At 38.4% G+C, this 15,414-nt stretch overlaps 5 protein-coding genes across 5 annotated transcripts; 2 read left to right on the plus strand and 3 right to left on the minus strand.

The window, feature by feature from the left end:
* Positions 1 to 942: 942 nt before the first annotated feature.
* Positions 943 to 1,751, minus strand: LOC115784079 (hemoglobin subunit beta-like). Its single transcript, XM_030735161.1, has 3 exons — positions 1,609 to 1,751; positions 1,285 to 1,507; positions 943 to 1,137 (listed from the first exon to the last, which is right to left on the minus strand). Exons 1-3 carry the CDS (start codon positions 1,698 to 1,700, stop codon positions 1,009 to 1,011), a joined length of 444 nt encoding a protein of 147 aa, XP_030591021.1. The 5' UTR covers positions 1,701 to 1,751; the 3' UTR covers positions 943 to 1,008.
* A 2,828-nt stretch (positions 1,752 to 4,579) lies between these two features.
* On the plus strand, positions 4,580 to 5,593 carry LOC115784165 (hemoglobin embryonic subunit alpha-like). Its single transcript, XM_030735281.1, has 3 exons — positions 4,580 to 4,741; positions 4,845 to 5,052; positions 5,390 to 5,593. The coding sequence occupies exons 1-3, from the start codon at positions 4,581 to 4,583 to the stop codon at positions 5,516 to 5,518; spliced, it is 498 nt and encodes a 165-aa protein (XP_030591141.1). The 5' UTR covers position 4,580; the 3' UTR covers positions 5,519 to 5,593.
* Positions 5,594 to 9,317: 3,724 nt separating this feature from the next.
* On the minus strand, positions 9,318 to 10,190 carry LOC115784738 (hemoglobin subunit beta-like). The gene is made up of 3 exons (XM_030736067.1): positions 10,053 to 10,190; positions 9,633 to 9,855; positions 9,318 to 9,527 (listed from the first exon to the last, which is right to left on the minus strand). Exons 1-3 carry the CDS (start codon positions 10,142 to 10,144, stop codon positions 9,399 to 9,401), a joined length of 444 nt encoding a protein of 147 aa, XP_030591927.1. The 5' UTR covers positions 10,145 to 10,190; the 3' UTR covers positions 9,318 to 9,398.
* A 1,149-nt stretch (positions 10,191 to 11,339) lies between these two features.
* On the plus strand, positions 11,340 to 12,362 carry LOC115784156 (hemoglobin embryonic subunit alpha-like). The gene is made up of 3 exons (XM_030735271.1): positions 11,340 to 11,501; positions 11,605 to 11,812; positions 12,161 to 12,362. The coding sequence occupies exons 1-3, from the start codon at positions 11,341 to 11,343 to the stop codon at positions 12,287 to 12,289; spliced, it is 498 nt and encodes a 165-aa protein (XP_030591131.1). The 5' UTR covers position 11,340; the 3' UTR covers positions 12,290 to 12,362.
* Positions 12,363 to 14,092: 1,730 nt separating this feature from the next.
* Positions 14,093 to 14,938, minus strand: LOC115784077 (hemoglobin subunit beta-like). The gene is made up of 3 exons (XM_030735156.1): positions 14,795 to 14,938; positions 14,374 to 14,596; positions 14,093 to 14,268 (listed from the first exon to the last, which is right to left on the minus strand). The coding sequence occupies exons 1-3, from the start codon at positions 14,884 to 14,886 to the stop codon at positions 14,140 to 14,142; spliced, it is 444 nt and encodes a 147-aa protein (XP_030591016.1). The 5' UTR covers positions 14,887 to 14,938; the 3' UTR covers positions 14,093 to 14,139.
* Between the last annotated feature and the right edge of the window lie 476 nt (positions 14,939 to 15,414).

Raw genomic sequence — 15,414 nt, forward strand, 5'->3', positions numbered from 1 at the left:
CGGAAGCCCTCAGATGTTGGGTACCTTCGTTTAATGTAAAATTTGCATGTGATCATCTGGGACGAATTTAACAAGACTGTTAATGCAAATATTTTTGACAGACTAATGAAGCGATTTCAGAAACGTTTTAATGCACACATTCACACACGCATTCAATGAAAATGATCATAAACTAGAACTGCTAGAACTACTATAAATATATATTTATATACATACATACATACATGCATGCATATATATAAAACGCAATATTGTAGCTCAAGGTGACTAATTATGGCAGGAAAAACCCACCCTCGGTTGGACGGTCCACTGGAAGAACGGATGTGCACCTTCAGTCAGGATCGGTTCAGTGAAGCATTTATGAAAACGCCCTGTGAGGCCACTGGTTGGTCCTGGAGCCCAATAAACCCAATGAGTACTAGCATTAAGGCACAACTGCTGATTATTTCCCTCTCAAGCTTACCTGCTAAAATTTTCGGTCTGTTTGCACTTGCGTTTATTCCGTTATTATGAGATATGGACAGAATTTTCATTTCCGAGAAGGTGCTGACGCACCCGCCGGTTTATCCAATGTAATAGAAGTACATTAGTTGAAGCTGGGTTTGTTTCTCCATTCGCGGAAAAAAAAAGAAAGAAAAAAAAAGGCCACCCGATATTGTGAATAACACAAAGAGGAGATATTGGCTGAGAAACCTTGTCCCGCCACGTTCACCAGTTTTAATAAATGAAGCAGGCGTACTGGCTGTAGTAGGTACGGTGGGGGGCCCCTGATGAAGACACAATTAGGGCAGTTCTCACGTTTTTTTGCGATTGTGTGCAGTTACTGTATGAAAAGAAAATGTGTTTATATTATTTTCTGTATAACACTTCTTTCATTCATCTTAATACATCTTAATGTGACCATATATTCTGAATGAAAAGGAAACCAAACAACTTGAAGAATATGCTTCATATGTCTTTTTTATTTAAAAGCATTTGAAAACGCATCTGACGCTTCTCTGCAGCTCTCTAGTAGTACTGCCTTCTCAGGGAGGACACCACCACTGCCAGGAACTTCTGAAAAGCTGCGTGGACCTCAGGAGTGAACTTTTTACCCAGCTGAGCAGCAACCACGATGGTCAGACAGTCGCCCAGGAGCTGCAACACAACACAATATGCATGAGACCATCAACACCGCGCACAATTACACTCAAAAACAAGCAAACAAACAAACAATCAAACAAACAAACAAATAAACAAACAAAAATCACTGGAAATCAGTACCATCAGTTCAGCACTGCGTACCTTGAAATTATCAGGGTCCACCTGCAGCTTCTCTGAGTGCAGCGTGCTCAGCTCTGCGAATGTGGCCTTGATGTTGTCCAGGTTCTTCACAGCTTTTTCCAAAGCCTCAACAACGACTTTTCCGTGAGCTGCAACCTTCGGATTTGATGTGATAGCAGCGGCGTTGTAGAGGTTTCCAAATCCACCAAAATACCTCTGAGTCCAGGGGTAGACAATCAGACACCTGAGGAAATATTCACAATGTTAAAAATGCTTTTGCACAAATTGGTGTCATATAATTTTGCACATTCTTTAAGGGAATAAATAACAGAAACGAGGTCTTACCTGGAAAGAGCTGCTTGGCCAGCGACCCCATAGTCGATCTTGGAGAAGATGTCCTGGATCGTGGCGCGCTCGAAGTCTGTCCACACAACCATGTTGCCTTGATGATTTTTGCACTTGGCTTGCGTTGGTTAGCAAGTCGCCACATGCAGCTTTTAAAGGAATCGTTTCGCTCCACCCAAAGATATGCAGTTGGGTGGAGTTGGACAGTGGGTTGTGCCAATCAGGGTTTTTTTAATTACTTCATCCAATTCACCATCAAACTGAATCAAAGATACATATATTTTTCATTTACTTTGCAGACAATAATTGACTAATGAATCATGAGATTAAAGAAACGAAAGTTATTGCTCTAATTTTGCACTTCTGTGCTCGTCTTCATCACTTTGAAAAAGCATTGATTGTCTAAAATTCATATAATGTAAAAGCTCATGAATCTAGAGCACACATAAATTAATAGTAGCTGCCTCAGGCTTTGATGTAGATTTTTTTTAATCCCATATGAAAACTCATTCTCTGCGTGTAATCAGTCGTTAATATAGATGTAAATATTTAGGAGCAGTGAACAGCTGGCTCCATATTGTAAGTCAGTGCAACAGAAAAAAGAACTGTGACAAATCAAGTCTTCAATTCATCGGACTGCAGTAAAGCCAGTGAATGTGTGTACAGCTGAATCTGATAAATTAATATATAATTATATCACAGAATTTCTTTATGACTTAATTTGGGCTACATTAGCTAGATTAAGCAATAACTTCACTCTTCTTTAACTGACGGTGACACTAAGCACGCATGATTTACAAAAATACATAATATTCATAGCAAATTATGATTTAATATCATAAAATAAAATATTATCAAAAGTTCCTCCAAAGAATACACAGATGTATATTATTTTATTTAGAGGAACCTGGGTTTGCAGTAAAATAGTAAAACTGAAATTTCTTGATGAAAATTTAAATTATAATGGTGATAATCACTCACTCAGTCACTCAGTTATCTTTCTTTGCACATGGTGTCCAAATCCAGCAACAGGCAGCTTCCAGACCCAATTGTTGTACTTAATTATGTAAACTCTGGACTTCTGGTGCAAGCGCATGTAAAAGAATGACCTTTGAGCTTTAAACATCCAGTCAAGACATAGTTTGTTTTTTGTTTTTTTATACAGTATATGCTTGCTGAAGATGCAGCTGTTCTATAAAAGCCATGGTGAGCTTTAGTTATCAGAGAACAACCCAGTCAGTGCTTTATCTGAAGGGCCAAAAACACCATGATGTCGTGAAGAATTTATGCCTAGTAATCATTACAACATCTGGAATTTCAAACAAGAAATAGACTGATGCAGTACATGATGCTAAAGAAATGTGTATTCTCAGTCGGCTAATAAATCATTTTTTCTTCTACAATATTAATTTTACATGTTAAATATACAAATTAGTTGTACACCTCTGATTTAAGTTTTGCTTCATATCAAGAGAAATTTGTTTTAGATCTACGCAAGTTTGAATGTTCTTTGCTTCACTGTGCAAATAATTTACAAGTCATTCACAAGTATTCACAGCTTTAACTCTATCTGCCTTCCTGACACAGTTTTAAACAGTCGATTGCTCTCCCATTTTCACCCTTCACTGCCTTAACTCTAAGCTATGTGTGAGCTCTTCTGTGCACAAAAAAAACAAAAAAAACAACAAAAAAACCCAAAAACCCCTAGAAGATATTGGCTGAGCACACAGATATCCAGGAAACATTTATTGCTCTCAGGGCGGCTCCACCTGTTGGAAGTTTAGATAAGGCAGAAACAAACGTCATCCTGAAACCTTAGTTATCATAATCATAACTGCCTGACCAAATGTGAGTTAACTGCAGAATTAAATGTTTGAATCAGAATTCCTCCTTACCTGTGAAAACCATGTACAGATTGAAATTCATCCATATGTTCGTCATGTGTATATTTAAATTGCAACTTTGAGTTGAAATGACCTCAAGGTTTTTTATTAGACCACCACCCAGTGCAAAGTTTATGCCACAGCTGCCTAAAAAGTAACAGTATTGGTAATTACCAGAATAATTTGTTATGTTTCTATAATGATTAATCCACCAGAAACCACAAGCTCTTGAATTAAAATAAATTTTTTTGCTAAAATATAATTATTAACAGTTATCTATGACTTTTAAAATTAACTTTTACAAAAAAACCTAAAAAAAATAGTAAAACTTTTTTTTTTTTTATTAAGAGCTCAAATTAGAGTTATTTACTTGCATTGCTGAACAGAGAAATTTGTTTTAGTGGTTGAATTTTATGCTTGTTTGATTTTTGACTTTTTTATTTAGTTTTTTTAGGAAAGGTATACATTGCTCAAGTAGGCAAATACCATGTTTTTATTACAGTTGGTCTGATAAATTTGTTAAACCATTTCACTCATTCATTTGCATGCACAGGTCAATTTTGAGATTTTGTGCTACATTGCTTCAACAGTTTCCTTCAGACTAGTGTAAAGAAAATAGAGAGTACCAGTCAGAAGCTTGGGCACATATTTGATCCTTGTTGAACTTTTGTCTTGAAATTAGAGCATGCTTGAAAAGAAAATGCCTCATTATGAAAATGTCTTATACAATTATTTAATTGGTTTTGTTTTGTTTTTGTTTGTTTTTTATATGTTTGTAAAATAAATACCAGGTCACTAATATCTCCCCTTAAAAACATTAAAGTTGATAATCAAATCAAAGTCAGAATCTTATTTTGATTCGTTAATATTAACTATTAACCATTGTTATGTTTGCACTTTGAATTTAATTAAGCTAACTTTAAGTTTTATAAGCGAACACATTTAAACATCTCTAATGATTGACTCCTTTTTTTTCAAGCTACCATAACAGCTGTTTTTCTGTTTATCTGAGCTGTTACATATCTGTGGGCCCGTCCAAATGCCTGTTCCTATCTCTGAGGTGGGCCGGGTGTGCCCTTTTCCTGTTTCATGTATAAAAGCCCCCAGACTTTGAGCCGATCAGGACAACTTCAAACCAAAGAAGCAATAACAATGACGAGCCTTTCCGCTAAAGACAAGACCACAGTCAAAGCCTTCTGGGCTAAAGTGGCTGGCAGAGAGGAGGACATCGGCTGTGAGGCTATCTCCAGGTTAATATGGCTTATTACTGATAAGTTATTACCCCAAACGGGCTGATTGAACCTGCTCCTGTATTTTCTTTGTACTACTCACTTATCTTACATTTTTACCCAGGATGCTGACAGTGTACCCCCAGACCAAGACTTACTTCTCCCACTGGAAGGACCTGAGCCCCGGCTCTGCCCCGGTGAGGAAGCACGGAGGAGTCGTGATGGCTGCGGTTACTGATGCTGTGAGCAAAATGGACGATCTGGTCGGGGGTCTTCTGTGTCTCAGTGAGCTGCATGCCTTCACTCTGAGAGTGGACCCTGCAAACTTCAAGGTACTGACGTATAATAAATTATGAAAGTGTTTCAGGTTTGTTTGTGTTTACTATGAAGGTTCAGCTGCAGATTCTAAGTTTCTGTCTCTGAGTTTACCGTTTATTGTTTAGCATCTTTGAGCTGATCTTTTGGATGGATCTGGCACAAACATAGTAACAAGATATGAGTGTTGTCCACTGAACAGCTGTACGGTGTCACAAGTTGCACATTTGAAAAATGAAAATCTGCAGTGTTCACTGCTTAATTATTGTTATTATTTATGCAAAATAGACATAGAAGGATGAGCATGTTAACCCTGGTGTGGCTTTTCATTTAAATGTAATCATCTTTTCACAGGTTCTTGCTCACAACGTCCTTGTGGTCCTGTCCACCATGTTCCCCAACGACTTCACTCCTGAGGTCCATGTGGCCATGGACAAGTTCCTGGCTGCTGTGGCTCGTGCCTTGTCTGAGAAATACCGATAAACTTCACACAGGAGCAGAGGACTGAAAGCAGCGTGGGCTTGCATGCTCATTCCCAAAGTGAATTTGAATTAAAAAAAATAAAGTAAAAAAAAAAAAAAAAATCTGATCAAACTGTTGTGACTATTTGTTTGTGTGGTGCAGTAGATTTCTCTGGTGTTGATTTAAAGGAGTTCAAGGTCAACAGCACATGGGTCCATTATTTTTTCTTTTTAAAGACATCTTTCACATGAAGAATAAGGGCAGTGGTCTCACCCTTTGGTGCTATTATTCCTTTTAGTAATAGTATTGCTGTTATTAGTAGTACTACCTATTACTCTAATCCTATGTTTGACCTACCATATACACTGAGAAACTACATTTTGTTCACACAATGTCTCATAGGCTGAATGACAATAAAGCTCGCTCTCAGTCTACTGCAAACAAGGAGCTGTCCATGAGAGGTTAGTCAGGAGACTTGACCAAAACAAACCAGGTGCGGCCTGCAAGTGACTTACAATCTGTCCTCTGAGATTATAACATACTTGAAGCTTTACATGTTTACCAAAATGAGGCAAATAGCCATCCAACTACTTATTTCCCATGCATAGATAAATAAATCCACTGAAAACTTGAGGGTAAAATAAGATCTGAATTTTTGGACACCTCAGACAGGCGAGCTGTCACAGTCACAGCTGCTATCCTCAGGTTGTGTCCTGCACCACAGCAGCTGTGACATTTTTATTTTACATTCAAACTCTGCAGTGAACACAAAAGTATTTCCCTCATCAAATTTTATTGCTTGGTCTAATATTAGTAGTTATTAAGGTTGCTATTAGTTAGTTAAATAGTTTTGAAAGCCTGAAAGTCCTTTAGTCATAGCTGTGTCTGATGACACACAGACACACCAGTGAGTTCATGACAGAGTGGACGCTGATTTTGTGTCCATAAAGTTTGTGTTCAATCTGCTTACCTGGCACATCATTAACAGTATATATATTTTGTTTTTAAAGGATCAGGAGGTCAGAGCTCCCTGATGGATTTCCAGACAAAGACGGAGCTCCTTCATTTGTGTGTTAGCAGCCCAGAGTCTTCACAAGTAAACAGGTACTCATGCAGTATAATCATTTTTATTGCAGTATTATGTCGCTGTTTTGTTTTAACTCTTTATTTGCAGATGTGTGTCTGTCTCTGTGTGTTGTTGGTTTGTATATTTTTCCTTAACAGACCAGCAAACAGCAGTCTTCTCTGCTGCATGAATCGCTGCCACGGTAGAAGCAGCAGCAGAGTGGATGTCTTCACTGAGAGCTGTGCTCTCCTCTGGCTGCTGCCCTTCGATGATACGATTGACTTTCCTTTGGTTTTAGTTAGGTTTTCTATCAGGGGAGATAATTTGAAAAAAAAAAAAGTGTCCTGTGTTCTTTTAATTTAAGGATTGGTTGAATTCTGTCCATAAAGAAGGACTGAGGAAGAGGACGCGATCCTCCTGAAAGAAATGAGGCAACACCGGAAATCTGTCAGGCAAAGGGAGCTGAGTCTGCAGGACGCTGCTGTGGAGGAAGGTAGGAACAGAGAAAGGATGGTTTGATTTGTTCTTGTATAATTCCTTAAGTGTCTGTTCCTTCTGGCTCACTGAACTTTGAAAAAGTTGGAGCCAGTTATGGTCTTTTTTGATTGGTTGTTAGGAGGCTATTGTGGTTTACTTGGCCTGCTGAAAATGAAAAAGGTTTGACTTTTCTACAGGTGCCAAAATCCTGACTTTCTCCAGCTTCATTTATGTAACAGTTTTATTATGAGAAAAGTAATTAAAGATTCCCGATTGACCTGCTGTGCTGTGATTTGCGATTCAGGTCTGTGGGAACATTGATCTCAAAGCTAAACTGCAGATGCAGCTGAAGGTGTCGGAGAGGAAAACCTCAGGATCTTCCAGACTCCTGGGACTCATGCAGAACCACTGAAGGGGCTTCACAATGAAGATGGCAGAGGGAAGAGAGCACTTCAGAAAGCAGTTCTGATGATAAGGATGTGCAACTGTGTGACACCAGCAGAGATGTGAATCTGATTCTCTGATTATTCTCTAAACTTTTCCCATATTTAATGGTAGAGTAACTTTGATTTGCGTTTTCTGTTAGTGGGTCAGGGATGATGTCCATCAGCACAACTGCTCTCTGCTGGCAAGACTTCTGCTGTGACCCCACCTGCTGCCTCCTCCCTCCATCCCTGACAATCACAGCTGACTGTTGTGTTGAGCTTCATTTGTTAAATCAGTTAAATGTAAAGTCCTCAGATGAAACCACCACTCCTTTGGTCAAATATAGCCATTTGCTCCTCACTGTCCTCCAGCTCTATATTAGGTGTGTGCAATGTGTGGATTCAGTCCTGGAGCTGGCAGTAAGACACAAACATGGTGATTCACTGAGCCTGTGGCTTCAGCTGCTCCGAACATCGGAGTGCTCTTTTCACTGTCTGTGGATTTCAAAGAGTGGTCACCCTTTGCAGGAACTGAAGTTTATTCTTTAAAGTTAGACCATCAGCAGCAGTCAGCAACTGTCTGAGATTTGTTGCTGCTTTAGAGTTGGTGTCACCTTCTCCATCATGTGAGTACAGATGAGCTTCTGTCTTCCTGCTACCATACAGGATATGAACTATTTAAGTCTTTTATATTCTGGGCCAAGCATGTAAAGAAAAAACTGTGACAGCATGGCTGCCTATGACATCAGCTAAAGACACGAGTTATCATGTTAGCAGAGAAAATGCTGTTGGTGGTGCTTCCAGACTTCTGAATGTGTGTTTGGTTATGACCTGCTGCTTAACCTAATATAACATCATATCCTAACATGATGATGACTGAAATGAATCTTGACCCTGGAAATGTTTTCATGTACTGCATGTTTTACATAATGTTCCTACAGTGTGAGCAGCTGACATGAATTCTCTTCATCATTAAAGCTGCATGGCTGAGACTGTGGAGATAATCTTTTCTTTGATCATAATGCAAACATGTAACTGTAATAAAGCCATTATGAATATCATTATGTGTGGTGATTTTTTATCTGCGAATGCAGCGAAGTTCATAATTCACAAAAACAATAACTTGAATTCTGCTGTTATTACAGGTACAAATGTGCCCTGCTGTACATTACAATGAGTCTAATTTTAATGTTTACCTGCTGTGTGAACTTACACTTACAAAAGCTTAAACATGACACGCTAAATATTATTTTAAAAATAACGATTGATACTGTCGTTTGGATTGGAGGACTTGTTGTCTAAAAAGTATGGAATGCAACTATTTGCAATACCATGCTTCTGGTTGTGTGTGTGTGTTTTTTAATGCTTTTATTGTTATGTCTTTCTGCACCCCTCACTCTCCTTTCAATGGGAGTGCAAGAGTCTTTGTTTTTGGGGTTTTTTTTTTGCCTGAGCTTAACTCCTGATGGCCCACACCTGCTGTGGATAAAGGCATTTGTGAGGTCAGATTGTAGGGGAGATATCACTTCGTCCTGGATCTTGTCATCTTCTTTTGGCTGTCATTTTTAGCGGGAAATATTAAGAAATTTAAAATAAAACCAAAGTTTCTACAAAGTCTGGAGTCATTCTCCATTTTGAATTGTAGTTGTTGAGCACAGCTGTAACATTATACTTTCATTCTACACAATTTACTATATATTTTTCAGTTGGTCATTCAATGACTAATTTATGTACTATTGTTTTACTTTTGATACTGAAGTTTATTATGCTTAAAAGTTAGATATTAATTTTTACATTACCATCACCAACATTCTGGTTTGATCATAAACAAAGTGGAAAAAGAAAACGGAACTTTTTGAAGTTGCTTAATAATTTATTTTTTTAAAGCTCATTGAGACACGATTCAAACACAGAGCACGTCCTCTGCAGCTCTCTAGTAGTACTGCCTTCTCAGGGAGGACACCACCACTGCCAGGAACTTCTGAAAAGCTGCGTGGACCTCAGGAGTGAAGTTTTTACCCAACTGAGCAGCAACCACGATGGTCAGACAGTCGCCCAGGAGCTGCAACACAACATGCATGAAAAATCAGCAACGCACACATACAGAGACGCCCGCGCGCGCACACAAATCACTGGAAATCAGTACCATCAGGTCAGCACTGCGTACCTTGAAATTATCAGGGTCCACCTGCAGTTTCTCGGAGTGCAGCGTGCTCAGCTCTGCGAATGTGGCCTTGATGTTTTCCAGGTTCTTCACAGCTTTTTCCAGACCTTCCATGACCACTTTTCCGTGAGCGGCAACCTTCGGATTTGATGTGATAGCAGCGGCGTTGTAGAGGTTTCCAAAGCTGCCGAAATACCTCTGAGTCCAGGGGTAGACAATCAGACACCTGAGGAAACGTATAAATATCTGAATCACTCTCAGCTCTAAAAGAGAAATCTACACTGTGCAATGCATAAATTATGTCTGTTTTTTTCTTGAACACAAATAACCCAAATTTCCAGAAATAAATGTACATTTATAAAAAAAAAAAAAAAGAAAGAAAAAAAGAAAAAGAAAGAGAAAGAGAAAAGAAAGATGTTTCACCTGGAAATAGCTGCTTGGCCAACGACCCCATAGTCGATCTTGGAGAAGATGTCCTGGATCGTGGCGCGTTCAAAGTCTGTCCACACAACCATTTTGCCTCGTTGATTTTTGCACTTGTCCTGCTGGTCAGCTCACCAACAAAGGCATCTTTTAAAGGGTCATTTTCGCTCCACCCAAAGATATGAAGTTGGGTGGCGTTGGCTAAGTGGGAGTTGGCTAACCCGGTTCAGTTTAACGATTCTTTGTTCATTTTAGATTAACCGTAAAAATGACCCAAAAATGAGTCTGAAACTTTTATTATCGATTATCTTACAGACCCTATATTGTTGGGATAGCCTCCAACCTGTGGGAGACTCTGTTAATAAGCAGTTAAGAAAATTGATGGATGGAAGTAAAATGATCAAAAATGTTGATAGGACCTGGATAAGAATGAATAACTGGGTGAAATAAGATGAGTATATTCTTGGAAAATAATGAGTCCCACATGTGAAAGATTTTTTTTTTTTTTTTTTTAAAGGACAGGATTATTTAAAAAGAAGTAGATTTTTCTTTTATTGATTCAGAGTAATTATTTTTTTACAGTTCATATCAGTTTCTTCAGTTTGCCATTTGTACATGTTATTAATAATTTAAGGTTTTCATGCAGTCTTTTCTTAATAAGGAAGATGACGAGGAAAATATGGGACACCAACACATCCTGTAGGGTGTTAGTGATAGCTGTTTAAAAAAGGAGAAAACTTTGTCCCTTTTTTACTGGCAGACCTTTTCTGCCAATCTGATAAATATTTTCAATATTTAAAAAACTGTACCTGCCCTCTGAAATTTAGATATACCTTAAACAACAGTTTGTTTGCAGCAAACTCCAACGCCATAGATGTCATTGTGCTGGTAAATAATTGCCTAACCAAATATTTAATAACAAACTATTTAAATTTGTTTTTGTTTGTTTTTATATGTGGGTAAAATAAATACTAATAAATACTTCACTAATATCTCCCCTTAAAAACATTAAAGTTGATCATTTCTGATAATCAAATCAAAGTCAGAATCTTATTTTGATTCGTTAATATTAACTATTAACCATTGTTATGTTTGCACTTTGAATTTAATTAGTCTAACTTTAAGTTTTATAAGCGAACACATTTAAACATCTCTAATGATTGACTCTTTTTTTCAAGCTACCATAACAGCTGTTTTTCTGTTTATCTGAGCTGTTGCATATCTGTGGGCCCGTCCAAATGCCTGTTCCTATCTCTGAGGTGGGCCGGGTGTGCCCTTTTCCTGTTTCATGTATAAAAGCCCCCAGACTTTGAGCCGATCAGGACAACTTCAAACCAAAGAAGCAATAACAATGACGAGCCTTTCCGCTAAAGACAAGACCACAGTCAAAGCCTTCTGGGCTAAAGTGGCTGGCAGAGAGGAGGACATCGGCTGTGAGGCTATCTCCAGGTTAATATGGCTTATTACTGATAAGTTATTACCCCAAACGGGCTGATTGAACCTGCTCCTGTATTTTCTTTGTACTACTCACTTATCTCACATTTTTACCCAGGATGCTGACAGTGTACCCCCAGACCAAGACTTACTTCTCCCACTGGAAGGACCTGAGCCCCGGCTCTGCCCCGGTGAGGAAGCACGGAGGAGTCGTGATGGCTGCGGTTACTGATGCTGTGAGCAAAATGGACGATCTGGTCGGGGGTCTTCTGAGTCTCAGTGAGCTGCATGCCTTCACTCTGAGAGTGGACCCTGCAAACTTCAAGGTACTGACGTATAATAAATTATGAAAGTGTTTCAGGTTTGTTTGTGTTTACTATGAAGGTTCAGCTGCAGATTCTAAGTTTCTGTCTCTGAGTTTACCGTTTATTGATTTGCTTCCATGACATCCATGTTTAAATAATGACCCTAGTTGTAGCATTAAAAGATGACAGGACAGACTGTGAAATTTACTTGATCAGTTGTGCTATGTGAACAAGTTGCACATTTGAAAAATGAAAATCTGCAGTGTTCACTGCTTAATTATTGTTTATATTTATGCAAAATAGACATAGAAGGATGAGCATGTTAACCCTGGTGTGGCTTTTCATTTAAATGTAATCACCTTTTCACAGGTTCTTGCTCACAACGTCCTTGTGGTCCTGTCCACCATGTTCCCCAACGACTTCACTCCTGAGGTCCATGTGGCCATGGACAAGTTCCTGGCTGCTGTGGCTCGTGCCTTGTCTGAGAAATACCGATAAACTGCACACAGGAGCAGAGGACTGACAGCAGCGTGGGCTTGCATGCTCATTCCCAAAGTGAATTTGAATTAAAAAAAATAAAGTAAAAAAAAAAAAAAACTCTGATCAAACTGTTGTGACTATTTGTTTGTGTGGTGCAGTAGATTTCTCTGGTGTTGATTTAAAGGAGTTCAAGGTCAACAGCACATGGGTCCATTATTTTTTCTTTTTAAAGACATCTTTCACATGAAGAATAAGGGCAGTGGTCTCACCTTTTGGTGCTATTATTCCTTTTAGTAATAGTATTACTGTTATTAGTAGTACTACCTATTACTCTAATCCTATGTTTGATCTACCATATACACTGAAAAACTACATTTTGTTCACACAATGTCTCATAGGCTGAATGACAATAAAGCTCGCTCTCAGTTTACTGCAAACAAGGAGCTGTCCATGAGAGGTTAGTCAGGAGACTTGACCAAAACAAACCAGGTGCGGCCTGCAAGTGACTTACAATCTGTCCTCTGAGATTATAACATACTTGAAGCTTTATATGTTTACCAAAATGAGGCAAATAGCCATCCAACTATTATTTATTTCCCATGCATAGATAAATATGTTCACTGAAAGCCTGAGGGTAAAATAAGATCTGAATTCCTGGACACCTCAGACAGGCGAGATGTGACATTTTTATTTTATTGTCAAACTTTGCAGTGAACACAAAAATATTTCTCTCGTCAAATTTTATTGCTTGGTCTAATATTAGTAGTTATTAAGGTTGCTATTAGTTAGTTAAGTAGTTCTGAATGTGTGATTATTGTGTGCATAACAATTTTCAATTAAGTGACTTCTCCTGGAAATTCATAAAGAAATATGAGCATTTACGCACAGTAATAGTGACCACTAAGTTGCGTTCCTTAGACAACAACACCATTTTTTTTTTTTGATAAAACAAAACAATAACTTTTTTTTTCTCTGTAGTAGCTGGAGAGGAGCAGCAAATGGCCATCTTTCCTAATTGGCTAGATCAGGCCCTGAAGCAAAGACTGAAACAGGTGCAGTGTCTTCCACAAGATTTGGGACAGAGAAATAATTTTTGTAGTTTTACCTCTGTTCAACACCATATTGGACTGTATATCAAACAATCAATATGTGATTAAAGTGCAGCTTTAATTCGAGGGGTTTTACAAAAGTGCAAAATGCAAAATTTCCTTTGAAATAAAGCTGAAGGTCTGCACTTATGATTTACAATCCCCTGTTGTGGTGTACAGAGGGAAAACTACAAGAATTTTGTTCTTGTCCCAAACATTATGGAGTACACCGATATGTGCAATACCATGCTTCTGGTTTTTAATGTGCTTTTTAATGCTTTTATTGTTATGCCTCTCTGCCTGGGCTTAACTCCACACCTGCTGTGGATAAAGGCATTTGTGAGGTCAGATTGTAGGGGAGATATCACTTCGTCCTGGATCTTGTCATCCTCTTTTGGCTGTCATTTTTAGCGGAGAATATTAAGAAATTTAAAATAAAACCAAAGTTTCTACAAAGTCTGGAGTCCTTCTCCATTTTGAATTGTAGTTGCTGAGCACAGCTGTAACATTACATATACTTTCATTCTACACAATTTACTATATATTTTTCAGTTGGTCATTCAATGACTAATTTATGTACTATTGTTTTACTTTTGATACTGAAGTTTATTATGCTTAAAAGTTAGATATTAATTTTTACATTACCATCACCAACATTCTGGTTTGATCATAAACAAAGTGGAAAAAGAAAACGGAACTTTTTGAAGTTGCTTAATAATTTATTTTTTTTAAAGCTCATTGAGACACGATTCAAACACAGAGCACGTCCTCTGCAGCTCTCTAGTAGTACTGCCTTCTCAGGGAGGACACCACCACTGCCAGGAACTTCTGAAAAGCTGCGTGGACCTCAGGAGTGAAGTTTTTACCCAACTGAGCAGCAACCACGATGGTCAGACAGTCGCCCAGGAGCTGCAACACAACATGCATGAAAAATCAGCAACGCACACATACAGAGACGCCCGCGCGCGCACACAAATCACTGGAAATCAGTACCATCAGGTCAGCACTGCGTACCTTGAAATTATCAGGGTCCACCTGCAGTTTCTCGGAGTGCAGCGTGCTCAGCTCTGCGAATGTGGCCTTGATGTTTTCCAGGTTCTTCACAGCTTTTTCCAGACCTTCAATGACCACTTTTCCGTGAGCGGCAACCTTCGGATTTGATGTGATAGCAGCGGCGTTGTAGAGGTTTCCAAAGCTGCCGAAATACCTCTGAGTCCAGGGGTAGACAATCAGACACCTGAGGAAACATGTATAAATATCTGAATCACTCTCAGCTCTAAAAGAGAAATCTACATTATGTGATGAATAAATTATGTCTGTTTTTTTCTTGAACACAAATAACCCAAATGTCCAGAAATAAATGTACATTTATAAAAAAAAAAAGAAAGAAAGAAAAAAGAAAAAGAAAGAGAAAGAGAAAAGAAAGATGTTTCACCTGGAAATAGCTGCTTGGCCAACGACCCCATAGTCGATCTTGGAGAAGATGTCCTGGATCGTGGCGCGTTCAAAGTCTGTCCACACAACCATGTTGCCTCGTTGATTTTTGCACTTGTCCTGCTGGTCAGCTCACCAACAAAGGCATCTTTTAAAGGGTCATTTTCGCTCCACCCAAAGATATGAAGTTGGGTGGCGTTGGCTAAGTGGGAGTTGGCTAACCCGGTTCAGTTTAACGATTCTTTGTTCATTTTAGATTAACCGTAAAAATGACCCAAAAATGAGTCTGAAACTTTTATTATCGATTATCTTACAGACCCTATATTGTTGGGATAGCCTCCAACCTGTGGGAGACTCTGTTAATAAGCAGTTAAGAAAATTGATGGATGGAAGTAAAATGATCAAAAATGTTGATAGGACCTGGATAAGAATGAATAACTGGGTGAAATAAGATGAGTATATTCTTGGAAAATAATGAGTCCCACATGTGAAAGATTTTTTTTTTTTTTTTTTAAAGGACAGGATTATTTAAAAAGAAGTAGATTTTTCTTTTATTGATTCAGAGTAATTATTTTTTTACAGTTCATATCAGTTTCTTCAGTTTGCCATTTGTACATGTTA

This window comes from Archocentrus centrarchus, chromosome 8 (genome assembly GCF_007364275.1).
Source record: "Archocentrus centrarchus isolate MPI-CPG fArcCen1 chromosome 8, fArcCen1, whole genome shotgun sequence".
NCBI classification, from domain to species: Eukaryota; Metazoa; Chordata; class Actinopteri; order Cichliformes; family Cichlidae; genus Archocentrus; species Archocentrus centrarchus.

Coding starts and splice junctions, on each gene's coding strand:
- LOC115784079 (XM_030735161.1), bottom strand. CDS start 1,700: ATGGTTGTGTGGACAGACTTCGAGCGCGCCACGATCCAGGACATCTTC. Junction 1,508..1,608: donor GGCCAAGCAGCTCTTTCCAG/GTAAGACCTCGT, acceptor ATATTTCCTCAG/GTGTCTGATTGTCTACCCCT. Junction 1,138..1,284: donor TGGACCCTGATAATTTCAAG/GTACGCAGTGCT, acceptor GTTGTGTTGCAG/CTCCTGGGCGACTGTCTGAC.
- LOC115784165 (XM_030735281.1), top strand. CDS start 4,581: ATGTATAAAAGCCCCCAGACTTTGAGCCGATCAGGACAACTTCAAACC. Junction 4,742..4,844: donor GGCTGTGAGGCTATCTCCAG/GTTAATATGGCT, acceptor ATTTTTACCCAG/GATGCTGACAGTGTACCCCC. Junction 5,053..5,389: donor TGGACCCTGCAAACTTCAAG/GTACTGACGTAT, acceptor ATCTTTTCACAG/GTTCTTGCTCACAACGTCCT.
- LOC115784738 (XM_030736067.1), bottom strand. CDS start 10,144: ATGGTTGTGTGGACAGACTTTGAACGCGCCACGATCCAGGACATCTTC. Junction 9,856..10,052: donor GGCCAAGCAGCTATTTCCAG/GTGAAACATCTT, acceptor ACGTTTCCTCAG/GTGTCTGATTGTCTACCCCT. Junction 9,528..9,632: donor TGGACCCTGATAATTTCAAG/GTACGCAGTGCT, acceptor GTTGTGTTGCAG/CTCCTGGGCGACTGTCTGAC.
- LOC115784156 (XM_030735271.1), top strand. CDS start 11,341: ATGTATAAAAGCCCCCAGACTTTGAGCCGATCAGGACAACTTCAAACC. Junction 11,502..11,604: donor GGCTGTGAGGCTATCTCCAG/GTTAATATGGCT, acceptor ATTTTTACCCAG/GATGCTGACAGTGTACCCCC. Junction 11,813..12,160: donor TGGACCCTGCAAACTTCAAG/GTACTGACGTAT, acceptor ACCTTTTCACAG/GTTCTTGCTCACAACGTCCT.
- LOC115784077 (XM_030735156.1), bottom strand. CDS start 14,886: ATGGTTGTGTGGACAGACTTTGAACGCGCCACGATCCAGGACATCTTC. Junction 14,597..14,794: donor GGCCAAGCAGCTATTTCCAG/GTGAAACATCTT, acceptor ATGTTTCCTCAG/GTGTCTGATTGTCTACCCCT. Junction 14,269..14,373: donor TGGACCCTGATAATTTCAAG/GTACGCAGTGCT, acceptor GTTGTGTTGCAG/CTCCTGGGCGACTGTCTGAC.